The 22,438-nt window shown below is 44.4% G+C and overlaps 2 protein-coding genes and 1 pseudogene across 2 annotated transcripts; all 3 read right to left on the reverse strand.

The window, feature by feature from the left end:
- Positions 1–689: 689 nt before the first annotated feature.
- LOC125546955 lies at positions 690–3,431 on the reverse strand (annotated as a pseudogene).
- An 11,274-nt stretch (positions 3,432–14,705) lies between these two features.
- LOC125548710 lies at positions 14,706–15,558 on the reverse strand. The gene has a single exon (XM_048712262.1). It carries the CDS (start codon positions 15,439–15,441, stop codon positions 15,112–15,114), a length of 330 nt encoding a protein of 109 aa, XP_048568219.1. The 5' UTR covers positions 15,442–15,558; the 3' UTR covers positions 14,706–15,111.
- A 4,546-nt stretch (positions 15,559–20,104) lies between these two features.
- On the reverse strand, positions 20,105–20,970 carry LOC125548711. Its single transcript, XM_048712263.1, has one exon. It carries the CDS (start codon positions 20,844–20,846, stop codon positions 20,514–20,516), a length of 333 nt encoding a protein of 110 aa, XP_048568220.1. The 5' UTR covers positions 20,847–20,970; the 3' UTR covers positions 20,105–20,513.
- Between the last annotated feature and the right edge of the window lie 1,468 nt (positions 20,971–22,438).

Genomic DNA, 22,438 nt, shown 5'->3' on the forward strand with positions numbered 1-22,438 from the left:
AAAATCCTGATATATATATCCAATTGGATGTAAGTTATCATGAACTATTATTGTTGACATTACCCTTGAGGTAAAAGGTTGGAAGGCGAATCTATAAGCCCATATCTTTCTCTGTGTCCGATTAAAACTTTGAACCCATAAATATCACGTGAGTGTTAGCAATTCTGAAAGATTAAATAATAGTTGAGCATGTGGAGTTTGCTAAATCAAAGCTCTGACATAGATCCTTCCTGAAAATAAGATGAATTGCAATTGTTTGATGACTGAGAATATAGTTTGTTAGTTTCAAGAGAGTTTATGATCTATACTTTAACATGTGAATAGCTTTTTACTTGATCATGAAAAGTTTTATGAAAATAAGCTACTGTTATGATATATAATGATGCTAGAAAAAATGATTGGAACTATTATTGATGAAACTTATGCACTTTCTAGCATGAGAAAAATTCACTACAGGTCCATTTACTTGCACTCGCGTTAGATTTAGTCCCTGTGGTTACAAATACCTGCAATACGGTCACCAAACTTGTTCTAGGGGTCATCTATGGTTCATTATACGATTTTCTATACATACGCGCTGAGCTGGCCTTGGTCAACAGCTGCCAACTATGCGCTGACTGCCACATGCGCTTGCTCGCTTGAATACGCAGGGAACCAGGGTTTTTTTTTGTGTGCAAAACTGGCAGTTATTAAACTGAATAGCAGCTCCCCTCCGGCACCTCGTACCCGTAGTCATGGCTCTCCACCACCATGTCCCGCTTCGCACTCGCGCGCCACCGGCGGCTCGATCCGCAGCGCCTCGTACACGGCCGAATTCACCAGCGGCATCTCGGCCAGCGCCTGAATCGTCACCTCGCCGCCGTTAGCGCGCACGGCGGCGTGCACCTCCATCGCGAGGCAGCCGGGTGCGCGCGGCCCGGCCACTTCACCAGCAACGGGAACAGGATCCTCATGCCGCCGAAGGAGTTGAAGCACATGGCGAAGAGGATGTTTTGCACCGCCTCCTCCCGCGCGATGCCTAGCCGCTCGCCCTCGTCGATCACTGCCTTGCCGGCGTCGCGGAAGAAGTCGGCGAGGCGGCCGTAGTTGGGCAGGCCGAGGCTGAGCAGGCGGGCTGTTGGAACAGAACCCACTTGGCGATCAGCTTGGGAGTTGGGCCCTTCGTCGCGGAGCGGCGAGTCGACGGGGTCGCGGCAAAGGAGCGCCTGGCAAAGGAAGCCGAAGGCGCCGGCGGCGTCGTTGTAGTTGCCGAAGTCGGAGCCTGGCAGAAAGCTGACAATGATAGCAATGACACCCCGCCCGCCTTGAAAAACCGTTTGTCGAGTCCATTTCAATAACAGCCACAATGCAATCCCTCCAGGGTCCCAAGGTGTTAACAGCCGGTAGATGCTTCAGTGAGACCCAAACAACTCGACAGCACAAAAGAGAAGATAATCTGAATGGAGCTCATAGGACTGATATCCAGCTTGATACACATCCACCGTACTGGGTTCGACGCTTGTTCCCCTGCACCAATGAGTATCCAGATTCAAATGTGCAAGGACAGAGAAAGTTTCCAAGTAATCCACCCGGGTAAGTAATAGGATGTTCTGAAAAGAACAAATGTTGTTGATATGTCTGAAGGAAGCAATGACAGTAACAACTGAATTATTTGAACTGTGTTTCTCCTTCTTCCACAACAGTGCAAACTTCTCCAAATAAATTTCACAGTGGGCAAGACCATGGGTAAAATATTCATCACGTTCTAGTTGCTGCACCATATAGGATATGTAACACTGTATGCTCTTGTAGTTCACATGCACCCCATGTATTGCTTCTGAACCAATCAAAGTGTTGTTGATAAGATTCAGATAGGCCATATAACCTGCATGTGTATGCAGTGTGGCGAGGCCATGGATGAAAAATCATCAGTAAATTTTGGTCCTGAGGAAAGCGTCGGTCAGTGATGCACTCCCAAATACTTGCTGGTGGACGCTTGAAATGGATAGGCAACTCCCAATCCCAATTGTTTCTATGCTCGAACATGTAAATAACAGCGCCATCGACTACCTTCAGTTTCAGATATGCTTGAGTAGAGCCAACCTCAAAGTAGCATCTCGGCTGTACACACTGAATCCTTGGTGTTTGCAGCATTGTTGAACCACTTTCTTTATGAACCATGCGACATTTGAGACATCCCTTGTCCATGAATAAATAGATTACAAGCCCCGGTTGATATAAGATGCTCACAATCACGTTTTTTTAAAGCCTGAAATTTGGTGAATGAGGATTCAGGAATATATATGTTGCATACACTGAGAATAACATCATGAAACAATCGCCATGATGGTCAGAATTGCATCATCGAGTGAAATGGATACTTCCATTAAATTCCTCTTGGCTCAAATATTTTTGGTGCACTGACAAGCTTATAAGCTGAATATTCCTTTGCAATTTGTCGCTCATAGGAACACTACATACAGTAGCATGATATCCAGAATGCGATGCTCGGACAAGTTCCAAATTTTATCAGAGAGCTCAGTTTTGAGTAGTTCGGACCACACACGTACTGCTCGACAATCGCAGGCAAAATATTGTAGCTTCGGTTGAACATTTTCTGGACTGAATCTGAACATTTGTTCTGCATTTTGAGCATGAAGTTGACAAGAGAACTGCACAAAACAGATAGCTGACTGCCCTTCCACATCACTCAGGTACAGATTGCCCATAAATTGCATTATCGGGTGACTCAGGGTAGGAATATCTCCTGGTAGTACAGTATGAGGCAACAGCAAGCAAACATCTCCAGATAAAATTCAGTGGAAGCATAAAGCTGGGCACACCATTCGGCAACTTCCTGTGATTGCACTCTACAACATGGGTAGAACATTGTTTGGCTGTGACCTCCTGAGTCCGCTGGGGCATGTTGAGGCGCACCACCGTGGAGCAGTGCGCGCGGACGCTGGCCCGTGTAAGTACTCGAGCCGGTCCTTGAGCGCGCCCAGCAACGGCGGGCCGTGCTCGCCCGGCACCTTCCGCAGCGGCAGCCGACGCTTCGGCGACAGCACCTCGTGCTCGGCGCGGAGAAGGAGAGCTGGTGGACCGCCCTCGCCATTTGCGTTGATCCGAGCGAGAGCTGCTACAGAGGGAAGTGCTACGGCGCGAGTACTTGAGCCAAGTCCACACGGCGGCTGCTGCTGCTTGTGGTGTGCCGTGTGCTGGAGCGTGGGAGCGAGAGGGATGTCACGCGGGCCCCTCCCAAACGGCGCGGTCGGCGTCCGACGACGAGCTCATGGCGACGGTCGCGACACTCGCCCACGCCAGCGACCTCCTCGGCAGCGACGACGAACAGGGAGAAGCAGAGAGGAGGGAGGGAGGCGGGTGGCTTGGTCCGACCAGGTGGGGGAAGCTCTTTTAATAACTGGCAATTTTGCAAAAAAAAAACCCTGCATAGCTGACTATTCAAGCGAGCAAGCGCATGTGGCAGTCGGCGCACAGTTGGCAGCCGTTGACCAAGGCTAGAAAATCGTATAATGGACCGTAGATGACCCCCTAGAACAAGTTTGATGACCGTAATGCGGGTATTTGTAACCATAAGGACTAAAGCTAACGCCAGTGCAAGTTTGGTGACTTGTAGTGAATTTTTCTCTTCTAGCATTCACACTTCATAAATTATTATTTTTATCATTTACCTATTCGAGGACGAACAGGAATTAAGCTTGGGGATGCTGATACGTCTCCAACATATCTATAATTTATGAAGTATTCATGCTATTATATTATCCATTTAGGATATTTTATATGCATTTATATGCTATTTTATATGATTTTTGTGACTAACCTATTAACCTAGAGCCCAGTGCCAGTTTCTGTTCTTTCGTTATTTTTGAGTATCGCAGAAAAGAAAAACCAAACGGAGTTCAGTTGACCTGAAACTTGACGGAGCTTATTTTTGGACCAGAAGAAGGTCGTGAAGTAAAAGAACTAGGCCAGAAGAGTCTCGGACTGCCCACAAAGGTGGGGGGCGCGCCCAACCCCCTGGGCGCGCCCCCCTGCCTCGTGGACAGCCCGGAGACCCCCCCTGCCTTGTTCCCGACTCCAACACCTCTTATATAACCCAAAACTTTCAGAAAAAAAACCTAGATCGGGAGTTCCGCCGCCAGAAGCCTCCGTAGCCACCGAAAATCAATCTAGACCCTCTCCGGCACCCTGCCGGAGGGGGCCATCATCACCGAAGGGCATGGAGGAGGATCCCAGAGGGGGCATCATCACCATGAAGGCCAAGGACCAGAGGGAGAATCTCTCCCCATCTAGGGGGAGGCCATGGAAGAGGAAGCACAAGGGGGAGAACCTCTCCTCCTCTCTCTCGGTGGCACCGGAGTGCCATTGAGAGGGGAATCATCGTCACAGTGATCGTCTTCATCAACATCACCATCATCATCACCATCCTCATCTCTTTTACGCGGTCCACTCTCCCGTACCCCGCTGTAATCCCTACTTGAACATGGTGCTTTATGCCACATATTATGATCCAATGATGTGTTGCCATCCTATGATGTTTTGAGTAGATATCTTTTGTCTTTGGGTTGATTGATGATCTAGATTGGTATGAGTTGTATATTTTACTTTGGTGCTGTCTTATGGTGCCCTCCGTGTCGCGCAAGCGTGAGGGATTCCCGCTGTAGGGTGTTGCAATACGTTCATGATTCGCTTATAGTGGGTAGGTGAGTGATTGAAACACAAACCCGAGTAAGGGGGTTGTTGCGTATGGGAATAAAGAGGACTTGATACTTCAATGCTATGGTTGGGTTTCACCTTAATGATCTTTAGTAGTTGCGGATGCTTGCTAGAGTTCCAATCATAAGTGCATATGATCCAAGTAGAGAAAGTATGTTAGCTTATGCCTCTCCCTCATATGAAATTGCAATAGTGATTACCGGTCTTGTTAACGATGGCGTGGGACTATTCCACGCACCGATCCACCATTATTCCACACTCGCTATTTATAATATTTAGTAATATATTCTAACTTTATGATAACAACACCTACTTTTATATTTTAGCTCTCCGATATCATACAAAGTTATCCACTTCATACCCACAACATAGTTTTATTTCTCGTTTTTAGTTGGAAGCAAACGTTCGGTGTACGTAGAGTCGTATCAGTGGCAGATAGGGCTTAAGAGAACACTGATCTTACCTTTAGCTCCTTGTGGGTTCGACACTCCATACTTATCACTTACACCTTTGGAAATTGCTACGATGATTCCCTGCACTTGCGGATTATCAGTAGGTCAGTCCAGGCAGAAGAGTTATGCCGATACTAAACGCAAGGAGGTAGTCTATGAAGTTGGAGACAGAGCATATCTTCATGTGTCATCATTGCGAGGAGTTAAAAGATTTAGAGTTAAAGGAAAGTTAGCCCCGAGATTTGTAGGACCATACCGAGTTCTGGAACGTATGGGAGAGGTTGCCTACAAGTTGGAGTTACCCGAAGGATTGTCAGGAGCTCATGATGTGTTTCACGTTTCCCAGTTGAAGAAGTGCCATGCTTAGATGGCCAATATTCCTCTAAGAGATACAGTGCCCCTGGAAGCCATTCAGTTGAACAGTGACCTAACCTACGAGGAGAAACCCGTCAAAATACCCGAGTTTGCCAACCGAGTTACACGCAGCAAGGTTATCAAGTTTTGCAAAGTTTATTGGAGCCACCATACCGAGGATGAAGCCACCTGTGAGAATACCTACGGAAAGACCACCCACACCTATTTTCTAGCCAACCCGAATCTCGAGGGCGAGACTCATCTTAAGGGGGTAGGTTTGTAACATCCCGATTTTCAATTTGGATGTTATACATAGGTCATCATATGCATATCATATTTTATTTGCATATTTGGTTGGGATCGTAGAAATCTTAAGCAACTCAAGGACCCAAGGAGAGAGTTGGGAATTTCATAATTTTTCATATTTTAATTTTCTCAAATTTGAAAACGGGATCAATTTGATTTTTATATTTTCCTCTCCAATTATTTCCCATATTAAAAATAAAAAGAGAGAAGATAATATGACTTCTTCAAAAGAAAGGAATATTGGAGAAGAAAATTTAAAATCAAATTAAAATTTTATTTGGTTTTATTTGCTATTTTATTTGAATTTAGAAAAACTATGCATTTTTGAAAATTGCATTTTTAGGTCAGAAAAATGTTCGCTTTATTCTAAATAATAGGTTTAGATAGTGAAATTTTTTCTGGTATTTTTAGATTTTTAAATATATTTTATTAGGATTTTTCTTCGGGCGAAATTTTATTTAAAAAAATCTTCTTCCCGCCCGACTGGGCCTAAGGCCCAGCCGAGCAGGCCGGCCCGCCTGCGCGCCGTCTTCCTCCCGCGCGAGGAGTCTGCGCCGCCGCCGGAGCTCGAGTCCGAGCCGGACTCCGCCCTGGTGCCCCCTTCCTCAAGGCAGGTGCCACCCCCTCGCCCTTTATAAGCGTCGGACCCCGCCCCCTCTCTCTCACCTCGCCTCGCACCGCCCCACGCCGCCGCCGCCCCGCCCCGCGCTGCCGGAGCCGCTGCCTCGCCGCCGTCGTCGTGAACCGGTATAAAACAGCCGGTCGCCGGTTCGTTTCGTTTTTTTCAGTTCTTCGGTTTAGATCGGTTTTTTTAGGGTTAGGGTTTTTCTCAGTTTTTACGTTCGGTTTTAATTTGCGGACGTTCATCCGTTAGTACTCAGTAGCGAACATTTTCGTTCATTAGGGTTTCATAGCGAACGTTCGTTCGTTAGGGTTTTTCTTTTATTTTATTTTTCGGATAGGGACCTATCCGCGATTTCTTTTATCACAAATCAGTCCCTGATCTTCAAACCCTCGCAACTTTTTGCTCGCTTGTCCAAATCCAGTGAAACCAACGCCAAAATCTCGTCATGTTCCCCTATTTCCATATAATCAACTTGAACATGGTTTTGACAATTTAAAATTTGGTTTCAAGCAGATTTGAATTCAAACTTCTTTTGATCGTAATTTGAGTTTCGTAGCTCCGATTTGATTGATTCTTTTTGCAAATCGAAGCCCTTCAGTTGAACTTTCAGTTTGGATCTTTTCATCTAAGTTTTACCCTTGCATCTTATGCTTGATTGCTTATGGATGCTATTGTTTGTTCACGATAGAGTTTCCGAAGTGCGAAGCGTGCTCTACTATGAGTCACTAGGGTTTTCAGATCGTCAGCAAGGCAAGTAACACTTTGATCATACCCCTTATTACCCAGTTTTAATGCATTAGTTCAATCCTCAAACACTGCATGGTTAGGACTTGAATACTTGTGGGTACTGGGAAGTAGTGATGAGGTAGTACCTATTGCCTTTATTTTCAAACCCTGGGAGTTACTTCTACGTTATGATTATACTGCTATGATATGCTCGTAGACGTGGTTTGGTTTGAGTGATCAATGATAGATGTGAGAGTTTTACTTAATGGTTAAACTTAAGGTGGCTACTTTAATACACATCTGGGTGGATTGGTTGAGGCACCCTGGAGCACCCAGTGGTTGTTTGGGCACCTGGAGCAATCCAGTGTTGTCCTCGGATATCCCGGAGTACCCGTGTGATCATCCTACGATTTGCTACCCAGGGTCAAAGGGATCATAAGATTATTCATGCTGGAAACTTCCATGTGCAGCCACAAGCCATTATGGGCTCTAGCATACTTGAGTATGTTGTGTGACCTCTTTCGGTGGTAGGCTAACAGATGTAGGGGATGTAGGTGGTACTATCTGCCTAGAGTAAAGAGTTAATGCCTCTAAAAGACTGTGTCTCGGTCATCCATTTCTCAAACACCATGTAGTGCGAGAAATCCAACGGAGGAGATTGAGTCTTGTGGGGAAAAGTGCGCAAACCTCTGCAGAGTGTATAAACTAATCATGGTTAGTCGTGTCCCCAGTTATGGACATCTTGAGTATCTGGTACTTGAATTATTGATTTGATCTCATTACTCTTTTTAATTAAATTGTTGGGTTGATGATTATTTTAATTTGGCATTGAGTTGGAGGAACCTTCTCAATGTTTTCAACAAACTTTGTAGTTAAATAAAATATATTTCTTTGGTGTAGGGAAAAACTAGCTTTCTGCAAAAAAACCCATAGAGCCTCCACCGGCCAAATATGCATATAGTCATAGTTGTTACATGTTCATTGCTTTATAGTGTTATTTTGCCAGCATATTCCAAGAGCTGACCTATACATGCTGCAACGTATTATGTTGCAGAGTTTTCAGACGAAGAGTAAGGTGTGCTAGGTCGTTGTCATGCACTCAGCTATGCAGTTGGAGTTGATGGACTCATTTACCTTTCAAAGCTTCCGCTGTTATCTTCTTTAGATGGCCGTCAGCCATATTAATGCAATAAGTACTCTCTTTGAGACTTTCGATGTAATAGGTGTGTGATTGAACTCTGCTATAAATCCTTCACGTACTGTGTGTGTCAGCATTACCGATCCAGGGATGACACTTATACACAGAGATTTGACCGTTTGAGGTCGGATCGCTACACGGTGAAGCGTAACGATTCCCGCTGATTCCCGCAGCTAGGTTACACCTCCCAGCCGTGAGAATGTTCTCCAAGATGAGAATCGGAGTAGTCAACCCCTCTAAGGTATGCACGCATTCCGAAGTAGTAGTCTGATAGAGCTTCGACGTTCAGAAAAAAGAACCGCGAGAAAACTAGAGAGAGAAAGCCTAACGACGCTTCTCGTCTGATTAGGAGTCTAATTCTCTTAGACCAATTTGACCAAGATTAGAGCCCGTCTAATTAGGATGCTAAACACTTAGACCAATTAGACCGGGAGAGCGTGGACCTATGCGGGGGAGAGACTCGTGGATTTGATGTGTCTCAAGAGCGAGGCCTCCCCACGTATATATAGGTGGTGGAGAAGGAGGAGGCGCCCCAAGGAGAGGGAGAACGGGCTTGTTTGGTTGCTGCCCTGGAGCAAAACTACCCTGATTGATTGATCTTTGAGTTCAATTAGGGATTCCTTGTGCCTGTTTAGTTTGAGATCTATCCATTTTATACTTATGGCTTCTTAGACGAGAGTAGGGAGAGTGGAAAGAGAACGGTGTTCAAAGTCCAGCCATTGGTTACTCAATTTTGATACAAGTTTTGCCATGTGTATCTACAACACATGATAATTTTCTGAAAATGTTTTTTAGTACAGGAGCATGATGTCGCTTGAAGCTACGTCGGTATTTTTCCAGAGAGGAAGGGATGATGCAACACAACGGCGGTAGGTATTTCCCTCAGATATGAAACCAAGGTTATCGAACCAGTAGGAGAACCAAGCAACACAACGTAAACAGCCCCTGCACACAAATAACAACCGCTCACAACCCGATGTGTTAAAGGGGTTGTCAATCCCTTTCGGGGTACGGCGCCTCAAGATAGGAAAATAGACGTGAGATAAATTTGTAGTAGATTGATAGATCGAACGCCAAATAAAATAAATAGAGAAAAATTGCAGCAAGATATTTTTGGGTTTTTGGATTAATAGATCTGAAACTAAATGCAAATAAAAAGTAGATCGCAAAGGCAAATATATGAGAAAGAAGACCCCGGGGCCGTAGGTTTCACTAGTGGCTTCTCTCGAGAAAAATAGCAAACGATGGGTAAACAAATTACTGTTGGGAAATTGATAGAACCTCAAATAATTATGATCATATCCAAGAAATAATCATTACATAGGCATCACGTCCAAGATTAGTAGACCGACTCCTGCCTGCATCTAGTACTATTACTCCACACATCAACCGCTATCCAGCATGCATCTAGTGTATTAAGTTAATGGAAAAACAGAGTAATTCAATAAGAACGATGACATGATGTAGACGAGATCCGTTTATCTATGGCGGTAGATATAAATCCCATCTTTTTATCCTTAGTAGCAACGATACATACGTGTCGGTTCTCTTTCTGTCACTGGGATCAAGCACCGTAAGATCGAACCCACTACCGGGCACCTCTTTTCATTGCAAGATAAATAGATCAAATTGGCCAGACAAAACCCAAATATCGAAGAAGAAATATGATGCTATAAGAGATCATGCATAAAAGAGATCAAAGAAACTCAAATACTTTCATGGATATAAAAAGATAGATCTGATCATAAACTCAAAGTTCATCGATCCCAACAAACACACCGCAAAAGAGTTACATCATATGGATCTCCAAGAGACCATTGTATTGAGAATCAAGGGAGAGAGATGAAGCCATCTAGCTACTAACTACGGACCCGAAGGTCTACAAAGAACTACTCACGCATCATCGGAGAGGCACCAATGGAGGTGGTGAACCCCTCCGTGATGGTTTCTAGATTGGATCTTGTGGTTCTGGACTCTGCGGCGGCTGGATGAATATTTCGTCGACTCCCCTAGGGTTCTAGTATTTTGGGGGTATTTATAGAGCAAAGAGGCGGTCCGGGGGGCACAACCCACCAGGGCGCGCTTGGGCCTCCTGGTGCACCCTGGTGGGTTGTTCTCTCATCGGGACTCTCCCCCAGGTGCAACCAGGACCTAACATCTTTCTTCTGGTCCATGAAAAATCTCCGTAAAGTTTCGTAGCATTTGGACTTCATTTGATATTGATTTTCTGCGATGTAGAAAACATGGAAAAAACAGCAACTGGCACTTGGCATCCTGTCAATAGGTTAGTACCAAAAAATAATATAAAATGACTATAAAATGATTATAAAACATCCAAGATTGATAATAAAATAACATGAAACAATAAAAAATTATAGATACGTTGGAGACGTATCAGTACATGGCAAATTTAAGTTAAAATACTTCTCAAAATCATGGCATTTTTTATAGTGACATCGCAATTTTTAAGAAATGAGTTGCAAAATTCAGAAACATTTGTGTTTCCTCAAAACATAGCAAATTTCAATATTGTTTGCCATGTTTTATAAACAATTTGGAAAAGTTTGTGCCATATTTTGAAATTTCAGTTATAGTACATGAAAGAAATAACAGAACATTTTCTAAAAAAACATGCCTGGTTCGTTAGATGGCAAATTTACTTGCTTTTAGCTACAAACTAGTCAGGTAGGAAATTTTGAAGTTTTTACCATAGGCGCTTTTAAGTTTTACACTATATTTTTAATAATTTCTCATGGCAATTTTGTTGCATTGACCAAATAAAAATTATTGCATTGACCTTGGCATTTAATTTCTACTTCTGGCTACCATCGCAAGTTTACATATTTTTTAATTCATAAAAAACATGCAATAATTTTTTGTGACATTCACGTGAGAAATTTTACATAAACTCTTTATGTTCACATGGCAAGTTTATGATTATTTTTTTGTTTTTCATACCTACCACCTTTTTTAGCATGGAAAGTTTTAGAAAAGGTTGTTATGTTCACATGGCAAGTTCATGCAAATATGTTATTGGAATGTCTATTTACGACATGCAATTTTAGTTTGAAGAGCATAGCAATTTCATTAAGAGGATGGAAATTTTTTGAATCTATATGTTGGTAAATTTATTTTTTATGGCAAACATTTCAGGAATATTATAATGTTCACACGATATTTTTATGAATTATGTTTTTTTTCTAATTCATGGCAATTCTTGAAATAGCTTTATACTTATCTCACGGCAGTTTCTTTAAACATTTTTTTTCTAAATCAAGGCAATTCTTGAAACAAATAGTATATTGCCATGTCATTTTTAGTGCATGTGCCACAGCAAAAAATATTTGTCGTTTTTACCATAGCATTTTTTTATTGTAGATACCTTGGCAATTATTGAACATGTGGCAAATTCCTAAATCTGGTGTGTTTTTTAGAGAACAGATTTGTCTAGAGCATCATTGTGCAAGTGGTAAATAATTATTTTTTGTCCTAAATAATTTTGTCATAGGAATATTTTATGTTCTTTTACAAAACTTATTACGTGGCGTCTCAATTGACGTCCGCCAGATATTGGCGCCCAAAATACATTGGTTCTTTCTCAATAAACAACCTTTTGCAACGTGAAATATCGTTAAGGTTTTAGTTAAGAAACTGCAATCAAACTGTGCCACCGCGTCTGCCTCCATCCCCCACTAGCTAGCACTCCTCAGCAGTACCCAACCCTCACCCCCCCCTCCGGATCACAAATTTCCCATCCTTAGTAACCTCTTGTTGTCTACATCACACATGGAGCTAGCAACTACTCCATCGTCCTTCATTTTTATGCCGATCTTCTCGGTGGGTATCCCTCAGGCATGGATACATATTGTATGGATGCAAACATGATTATGTCTGATGGGTAGGCTATTGGTAAGATTTTATAAACATAAATTTGAGTACAGAATTATTGCACCCATATTATGTTCTACAGATTGATGTGTCACGAACACTAGTAGAAAACATGGCTTTCGTTCGGACCAAATAAGCCCATTAGTCCCGGTTCATTCACGAACCGGGACTAATGTGAGAATTGGTCCCGGTTCGTGCGCTAAAGGCATTAGTCCCGGTTCAAATGAGCCCTTTAGTCCCGGTTTGAGACACGAACCGGGACTAAAGGGTGTGATGCCCTTTAGTCCCGGTTCGTATCTCAAACCGGGACTAAAGATTAGACCTTTAGTCCCGGTTTGGGACATGAACCGTACTAAAGGGTGCAATGCCCTTTAGTACCGGTTCGTGTCTCAAACCGGTACTAAAGGTCCCATTCAAACTCTACCCCCCCGGATCGCCTTTTCAGTTTTGTAAAACCCAAAAGAAAATGGTAAAAACTTCAAAATTAAAATCCTTTGAGATGTAGTTATGTTACTACATCTACTAGTTAGGAAAATTTAAAAACATAAATTTGGACATGTTTTGCAATAAGTATAGGGAAAATGTAAAACGGTTGTAACTTTTGCATATGATGTCGGAAAAAAACGTATAATATATCAAAATGTTCAGAACAAAAATCTGCATCCAATTTTGACCGCCTACGACCTGTTTGCAAATTTTTAGAATCCTCAAATTCCAAAAAGAAAAAAAGATATGCTCAAATTTCAGTTTTTTTTGAATTTTGGTTAAATCTGGTCAAACTATGGTCAAACTACTTATTCAAAAAGTAGTAGTGTTACTAAATAATTATTCAAGAATATTAGTCTTACTAAATAATTATTTCAATTTTTTTGAATTTTTGTCAAATCTAGTCAAACTATGGTCAAACTGTGGTCAAACTATGGTCAAACCACTTATTCAAGAAATATTAGTGTTACTAAATAATTATTGTTTTTTAGAATAATAGTTTCAAACTCAAACAGTGAAACGTGTGACTTCATGCTCAAGCTAAACTCCTGAGGGTTAATACGATTGATATCTTACTATTATCAGGAAAACAACAAGTGCGGACTTGGAAACGAGGGGAATAGAACCCGAAAGTTAAGCGTGCTCAGGCTGGAGTAGTGAGAGGATGGGTGACCGTCCGAAAAGTTAAATGATTTGGAATGATGAGGGGTGATTAGAGATTAGAGGTTAAAATAATTCAGAAATTTGAAAATCGAGAAAATTTAAAAAAACAGATTCAAATTTTTTTCAGAAAAATTAAAAAAAATCATAAAATTTCCTTTAGTCCCGGTTGGTGTTACCAACCGGGACTAAAGGTCGACCTCCAGGCAGCGGCCACGTGGAGGGCCTTTAGTCCCGGTTGGTGTAAGAACCGGGACTAAAGGGGGAGGCTTTAGTAACGACCCTTTAGTCCCGGTTCAGGAACCGGGACTAAAGGCCCTTATGAACCGGGACTAAAGGCCCTTATTCTACTAGTGGAAAGCTCCACCGTGGTGTAGTGTGACACCCTTTGGAGGAAACTACCTTTAAACAAAAAGATCAAGCAAGTGATTACTTCAATTCTCCATCGCATGATCGTAGTTCTGTAATGTACTCATCAACCAAACACAACTCGAAAATTAAGTTTTTCTCCAAGTGTTTCCTCTGCTTCCCCTCTAGGGCTAGGGCAAACTCTCCCCTACAGGCTTCGGTGGCTGGAGGCGGGGAGGGGAATCCCGACGCCTCCGCTCCAACTAGTAGTTTAGGTCAGGTTTTTTTAGTCCTCGCGGGTGCGGCACTCGAACAGATGTCAACGCTTCTTCTTTGAGTTTGTCTTTCGAGCTTCGATCCTTCTTGAGTTCACCTGTCTGGACATAGTTGACAGAGGTCCGTCGTAGATTCCTACGTCTCCTTGGGATGGCAAGGTTAGGGTTTCTCCTCGTGCACGCGCGGTGGCAAGATTTAGTGTTAGGTGCATTAGATCTATTGAAGGGTTCAACGAAAAAACTATGGCTACATGACGTTAGTCCTTCAGGGCATGTGCACGAAGACTTCCCAGTTTTCATCAACAAGGTCAAGCCGGCTTCGGTAGGGGAGCGATGGCAGCAGCACGTCACCGGCTCGTTCTGGCGGCGGTAGTGATCGTCTGGTGGTATAGGGATCTCGATGTAATTTTTATTATGCTTGAGGTGTTTTGTACTTCCTATGAACTTTTACAACATATCTGGATCTTTTCCACACAAAAGAACACCACTCGCTTCACATCTGACTGTATGAAGCAAAAATAACAGAAAATGATGATTCACAAAAAATTGGCATGCGAAATAGGGTATTCACAGTTATTTCCCTACACCTACACCCTATGTACATCAGTGACAATTTTTTTTTGAGGGTCATCAGTGACAATTTGTTACGTATTTCCCTAGACATATATCTTATGTACTACTACATCAGTGACAAATTGAACGAACTATCCAAATCCAATATTTGTAAATGCATGATCATGGACAACCATTCAAGGACATGGAAACACACCGTGGGAACGAGAAAAGGGAAAAGAGGCTAGGAGGGAAATGGCAACTTTAATCTGTTTCGCACAGTGGCGGAGCTTCATGGAGTGCAACCTGGGCCACCGCCCCCCAGCCCATGAAGAAATCTGTCACTACCCCTAGGTATTTAGGCCATAAGTACAGGAAAATAATGCCAAGCCTCATAATTTAGCTCCCCCTAAGCCCATTGCCCCTCCAGAATTTTGGCCCAAGCTCCGCCACTGGTTTCGCACACACAGCCCGGCAGGGGCAGCATACGTAAGTAAGTACGTACGTAGCCACCACCAAGTCTCGTCACGACTCGACGGCCTCCGGAATGCTCTGCAGCGTGGGCCTCCAGTGCTCCTCCCGGTGCACGTCATGGTGGTGCACCTCCCCGGAGTCCATGATGTCCGCCAGCAGCTGCCGGGTGCTGCTACCCCGGCCGCCGGGCGTCTTCCTCTCCATCAGCTCGTGCAGCTGCCTCCTGGTGATCCTGATCGTCACCTCCGACAGGTGCTCCTCCGACGCGTCATGGTGATGGTGGTGGTGGTCGCCGTCCTCGTACGTGGACGACGCCTCCTCCCACTCGCCGTCGTCCGCCCACGACTCACCGGCGTGCCGCGACGCCGCGCAGTTCCCCATCAGATAACCTTCCCGACTGACGAGTGCCTTTCTCGTGGGCCTGGCTGCCGGTCCGCCGCTAGCGAGCTCTAGCTCGTTCAACTTTTTCTGATCCCTCTCGCAGGCAAGAAATGGAGATGGATGGATAAATAAGATGCCATGTATCTACGATGGGCAGCTGTGTGTATTTATAGTTGGAGGCGCTGGGTCATTCTCCGCACGCGCTGATTAGGCGTTGGTTGTCTAGCCCGTGATGTCAGAGGGACGGGAGGAGGCGAAGTCCGGGTCCGACGTGGCGTGCCAGTCATGAACCTGGTCAGAGGATCTCATCCTGACATCCATCGCCCGCTGGCCGGCAGTCCTGGAGCTAGAAGCTGGGCGAAGGTGTCGTAGGCTCCCGGTGCTGCTGTGTAGGCACGCCACTGTATTACTCCCTCCGTCCCGTGCAAGGCGAGCAAATTTCCTATTGTCAGGGAAACACGAGAGTGAATTGCCTGGTCTCGCTCGGGGCACGCGGCAAGCCGCGTTTTTGTTTTGTTTTTGGCGAAACACGCGGGTCGGCTGGCTGGCTGGTTGCTGCTTGAGCTGGTCTTGGGCCGCGGCCTGGTGTGTGAATGGGCTAGGGAGCGAATCTCGAGCGGCTTCAGGGGGCCACTCCTGCGAGCTTTCGTGCGAGAAGGTGTTTCCTGTGTGCCTACTGCCGTGCTTCATCCGCGGCTATTTCTATAGATACTTAAGTCAGTACAAGTCTAGGATGAATGGATTAGCCAGAAGCTTAGAAAAGCTGAAAGGATAAGATGCCCTTGCTTAGACGATATTTACCATGCGCGGTGACGTGTCGTAGTAAATACATACTAAATAGATCACCTTTCTGCTAACTCACCTACCCAAGCAATTTACAATGAGCATAATCACCATGGGCTGCTGGCATATTTGGATGCAGAGGAACTCCAAGATTTTCAAAGCTCAACCTCTATCTCTGCAAGCTTGGAGAACTTTACTCAAAAATGACCTTAAGATGATAGTTGTGAGGACCAAAGAAAAACACAGAGAGGCTTTCAAGGGCTGGATTACAGACAACCTAGCTTAATTATTCATGGATATACCTAGAGCTGGTATTGATTAGATGGTCCTATTGTTTATTTTCTTTTTTTTACATAACTTTGCTTTATTTTAAATGAAAATTACCGTAGAACTATTGTTCTAGGGTCTTCGATTTAAGAAAAAAAAAGTTTTACTGAGCTGATGCACGAGCTTTACTTCTCACATTTTACTTTCTCCAACGAGTGCAGCATGCACCTTCGAATGGCACATACCATGCCAGCTCTGCTCCGGTCATCATTCCCTGCAAAATAGGCATTCAACGTGCACACGTGATGCGGTGACGAGGTAATCACTGGCCAATAGATCGTTTTTCTCTTGTCCTGGCGGCTGGAACCCTAGCTACCCGTCATAAGGAGGTCAATCTTCTAGTGCCATCCTACAGCGGCTCTCCTCCACCGGCGACTTCAGTCGTCGGTGGTGAGGGGATCACCGGATTCACACACGTGGATCATTTTTACTCCTTCATAGTCTAGGCTTTTAGATTGTTCATCATCTTGGCTTCAGCGGCGATGGTGACAATGCTGAATAAAAATTCTCCGGATTCTTCTTTGACGAGGCCATCGGTTCTATGGTTGGGGATGAATTTAGGAATAAGTCTGTTCACGTAAGGACGACGTAGCGGCGATGACATCCTCGTGATGGATTTGTGTCCTCGGGCTCCGCCATTGCGATGCCGTTTGATTCAGCGTCGGCACGAAGCTTGGGAGGTAGTCCAGGAGCGGATGCAGATTGTGGTTTGCATCGACGACATCTGGAAGATGAAATGTGTTCTGGGTTCGTGGTTCGTGGATGTCAGGTATGGTTTCCTCCTTCGGCGTCATAGTCGTGATGGGGTGCCAGATCCGGAGTTCGATGGCGTGTCCGGGGTGTTGCCCCGGTCTGATTCGTTCAACGGCAATGGCTTCACTTTTGGTGAGCCACCTTGGAGGTTCGCAAAGCTGCATATCAGCGATGGTGCTGCGTCGAGCTCGGGTAAAGAAATGATCTGTCATTCTTTCTTCGGTGGCTACTGTGGTGGTGCCGGATGCAGCTGACAGGCGTTGGTGTCAACCTCAGAGATGTTCTGCTATCTTTTCAGTTTTGTCATGTCGGTCCTTACGTGATTTATATTTTGATCATTATAATATGAATAAGACACGTATTATCATTAAAAAAACATGCACACCTGATGGTCTGTATGAACTGGGCGCTGACAGAATCACTTTGACGGGCGAGATAGAAGTTTTGATTGCAGATTCACAGTGGTCGTGGCCCTCTGCGTATGAACGGCTCATTACGTTCTAGGAATCCAAGATTCGTGATCTGGACCAGTTCAAACATGCCCAGCGCTTATTACTACGTAAACCTTAATCCTGCGGGATAGCTGAGGTATGTACAAACATAACACCCGGCTGTTCCAAAAGTGCAACCTGATTGACTCCTGCCCTAAATGTTGAAAGTATTTCCATGGAAGCTCTGGTAAACTCACCTTGAATTCGAAGGCCTTGACCTTTTGATCATCAACAATATGTAACTACAGACTCTAGAGGCTGCTTAATCCCCGAACTTATAATCAATTTAAGAGGACTGGTTCTTTGATAAGCACTGTTCTCGCGTAATTCAGGGGCAAACATGGACCCATGCAGCTTTGCACGACGTCTCTCTTTCACCATTTCAACGTAGGTGTAGTCCTGAGACGCCCAGATACACATGGAAAATTAATCCGCTAGGGTGCATAAATGGACCTAACGTTTAGTATTTTTTAATAGATGGTCAGCATATTTTCTATACACATTTAACATTTTTCAAATGTTTTATTAATTTTTTGAAATACTTGTTTACTCCCTCCTTCCATCTATATAGGGCCTAATGCGTTTTTTAAGACATCCTTTGACTATTGACAAGATTAATAATACATAACATGCATAATGTGAAAATTATATCATTGAAAACTCTTTTCACATACGAATTTGACAATGTGTTTTTGTAAGTTGCATGTCATATATTATTGCTCTAACATTTGGTCAAAGTTAGCCTCGAAAAACATATTAGGCCCTATATAGATGGAAGGAGGGAGTAACTTTTTTTAAATGCTTGGATTAAATTTATAAAAACATGTCCAACTTTTTTCACACACATTATATATTTTTTGTATACATTAGAAACACTTGTTCACACATTTAACATTTTTCAAATGTTTGGTTAACAATTTTTTAAAATGTTTGATGTAAAATGTTCTTCTAATATATTTATTTAAAATATTTGGATGCATAAACGAAAGTAAAAGACGAAATAAAAAATGTGAAAAAAATGAGGTTGTGCCCTCCCACTCGTTTGGGCCTCGCTTGAAAAAAGAAACACTTAAAATAGTTAGAGAAGAAAAAGGAAGATGTCTATGTAGTAGCGTCCAGCTTAACTCCAGGCTTCCCTACATCTCACTAAAAGAGATCAGTAATGCTAGACGTACAGGCACTTACAGGCTGAATTTAGTTACATGCTGACATGGTAAAGTGGGATTGAAAAGAAGGGAGTGAGGCGGGCCGCCCCGGGGGAGAAATCAGGGAGGAGGGGGGGGGGGGGGGGGGGGGGGGGGCAAAGAAATTTAATGAAGGGCCCCGTAAACTGCGTGTAACAAGCTCGTATGTCTAGGATTATTGAAAAGAGATAAATAGGGGCACTCCTGATTCTTGGCCTCTGTACTTCCTACTCGTACACGGACCGGCGTATGTGGTATATCCAAACCCTATTAGGCACCTACACCATTTTTTCTCTTTCTTTTTAGTCTTCAAAAAATGTGTGCTACGGGAGATTCGGACTCCAACCCTCAAGGTTTGTTCGTGTTTTTTAAAACCGGGTTTTGATTTGTTTTATTCTAGGATTTTTTATTTATCTTTTTTACCTTTTTATTTTTGTTTTTACTTTTTTTTATCAAATGCATGAACTTTTCAAAATTTTACAAATATCTATTTCATGAAATTTTTCTCCATTTTGTGAATTTATTTCAATTTCTCAAACTTTTTTTACAATTTTTTTACTGGACTTCTCTTGAAAATCTGTGAAAAAATTCAAATCCTTGAACATTTAAAAAAATGGGATCATTTCAAGGTTGTCGAGAAACAATTTGCTCTTACCCGAACCCCCAACTAGTTGTGGGTACGACATAGGCACAAATTTGTGTCCAGGGGCAAACCCGAACCCTACAGAGTAGTCTTGCATGTGACTCATATAAACGCTAAAATACCTAGCATATAAACTCCAAAGTTCTAGACGGCCAGACTGTATCCACTTCAACCCCCGCTAGTTAGCACTTCCTCAACAATCCCCCGCCCTCATCCTCCTCCCGATCACCAATTTGCCAACCCTAGCACCTCTTGTTGGCGTTTACATCTCACATGGAGCTAGCAACTATCCACCGCCCTTCATTGTTATGTCGATCTTCCCATTGGGTATCGATTGGCACGGATACCCATTCGGTATGGGCCCAGGCAAGATTTTATGTAGACTATGAGTAAGATTTTGTGCCCGTGAGAAACATAGATATGAGTATGGAATTATTGCATCCATACAACTCTACCCATTGACATCCTTCGGAGTTCGGAGGAAACCGTTTTTAAACGAAAAGATCAGGCAGGTGAGTAGTTTCATTCTCCACCGTCAAACACCACTCCCTCATAGTAGTATGAAACAAAAATAATAGAAAAAAATGGCATGCGAAATAGGGTATTCACAGTTATTTCCCTACACCTACATCCTATGTATATCAGTGACTATTTTTTATACGTATTTCCCTAGAAATTGAACGAACTATCCAAATCCAATCTTTGTACATGCATGGTCATGGACAACCATTCAAGGGAGTACTCCCATTCAAGGACATGGAAACACACCGTGGGAACGAGAAAAGAGAAAAGAGAAAAGAGGCTAGGAGGGAAATGGCAACTTTAATCTGTCCGCAGAGAGCTCGGCAGTGCAGCGTACGTAAGTACGTACGTAGCCACCACCAAGTCTCGTCATGACTCGACGGCCTCCGGAATGCTCCGTAGCGCGGGCTTCCAGTGCTCCTCCCGGTGCACGTCATGGTGGTGCACCTCCCCGGAGTCCATGATATCCGCCAGCAGCTGCCGAGTGCTGCTACCCCGGCCGCCGGGCGTCTTCCTCCCCATCAGCTCGTGCAGCTGCCTCTTGGTGATCCTGATCGTCACCTCCGACAAGTGCTCCTCCGACGCGTCATGGTGGTGGTGGCGGTGGTGGTGGTCGTCTTCCGACGTGGACGACGCCCCCTCCCACTCGCCGTCGTCCGCCCACGACTCCCCAGCGTGCCGCGACGCCGCGCAGTTCCCCATCAGATGAGATAGCCCTCCCGACTGACGACTGCCTCTCTCCTGGCTGCCGGACCGCCGCTAGCGAGCTCTAGCTCGTTCAACTTTTTCTGATCGCTCGCAGGCAAGAAATCGAGATGAACGGATAGACAAGATGCAATGTGACGAAGATAGGCTGCTGTGTGTATTTATAGTTGGAGGCGCTGGGTCATTCTCCGCACGCGCGGATTAGGCGTTGGTCGTCTAGCCCGTGATGTCAGAGGCACGGGAGAGGGAGGCGAAGTCCGGGTCCGACGTGGCGTGCCGGTCATGAACCCGGTCAGAGGATCTCATCCTGACATCCTCCGCCGGCAGGGCTCCTGGAGCTAGAAGCCGGGCGACAGTGTCGTAGACTCCCGGTGCGGCTGCGTAGGCACGCCACTAAATTAGTACTTTTTTGTGGATAATCGAATAAATTGTTTTTTTAGGACACAAGGCGAGCAAATTTCGGGAAACACGAGAGTGAATTGCCTGGTCTCGCTCGGGGCACGCGACGAGCCGCGTTTTTGTTTTGTTTTTGGCGAAACACGCGGCTGCGTAGCTCTTGGGGCAGGTTGCTGCTTCAGCTGGTCTTGGGCCGCGGCCTGGTGTGTGAATGGGCTCGGAGGCGAATCTATCGAGCGGCCACTCCCGCGAGCTTTCGTGTAATAAGGTATTGCCGACGACTGCCGTGCTTAAACCGCGGATCAGATAGTATAGATGAGGTCAGTAAAATTCTAGGCTGAATGGATCAGAAGCTTCAAAAAGCTGAAAGGATAAGATGTCCCTGCTTAGAAATTTACCATGTGTGGTGACGTGTCGTGGTAAATATATACTGCTGGATAAGCTTTCTTTCAAGAAAAAGTTTACTGAGTTGATGAGCAAGCTTTACTTGTCAGATTTTACTTTGTCCAACGAGTGCAGCATGCATCTTCCGATGCTATGCATCTTCAGATCTGCTCGGGTCATCATTCCCTGCAAAACACCGAGAAAACCTGCACGCCTGCGTGATGTCTGTATGAACTACGCGCTGACAGAATCTCTTTGACGAGCCAGATAGAAGATGTTTCGATTGGCAGGACAACGGTCGTGGTCCTATGCGTATGAACGGGTAATTGCGAACTGGGAATCCAAGATTCGTGATCTGGATCAGTTCAAACATGCCCTGCGTTTATTACTACACCTTAATCCTGCAGGATATATAGCTGAGGTATGCACAAGCAAGATACCCGACTGTTTCAAAAGTGCAACCTGATTGACCTCTGGCCAAAATGTTAAAGTATTTCCAAGGAAGCTCCGACAACCTCACCTTGGAACTCGAAGGTCTTGACCTTTGATCGTGAGCAATATGTAACTGTAGACTGTAGAGGCTGCTTAATCCCCAAACTTAATCAATTTAAGAGGGCCGCTTCTTCGGCAAGCACTGTTCTGGCGTAATTCAGGGGCAAACATGACCCGTGCAGCTTTGGACGATGTGTCTCTTTCAGCATTTCAAGGTAGTCCTGACAAAGAAAATTAAACCCCCAGGGTGCATATATGGACCAAGTTGATGCAGTTTTTTTTTTTGCGACTCTATGCAGTATTGAATTGTGTTGCTA

Source organism: Triticum urartu, chromosome 3, assembly GCF_003073215.2.
Source record: "Triticum urartu cultivar G1812 chromosome 3, Tu2.1, whole genome shotgun sequence".
Taxonomy (NCBI): domain Eukaryota; kingdom Viridiplantae; phylum Streptophyta; class Magnoliopsida; order Poales; family Poaceae; genus Triticum; species Triticum urartu.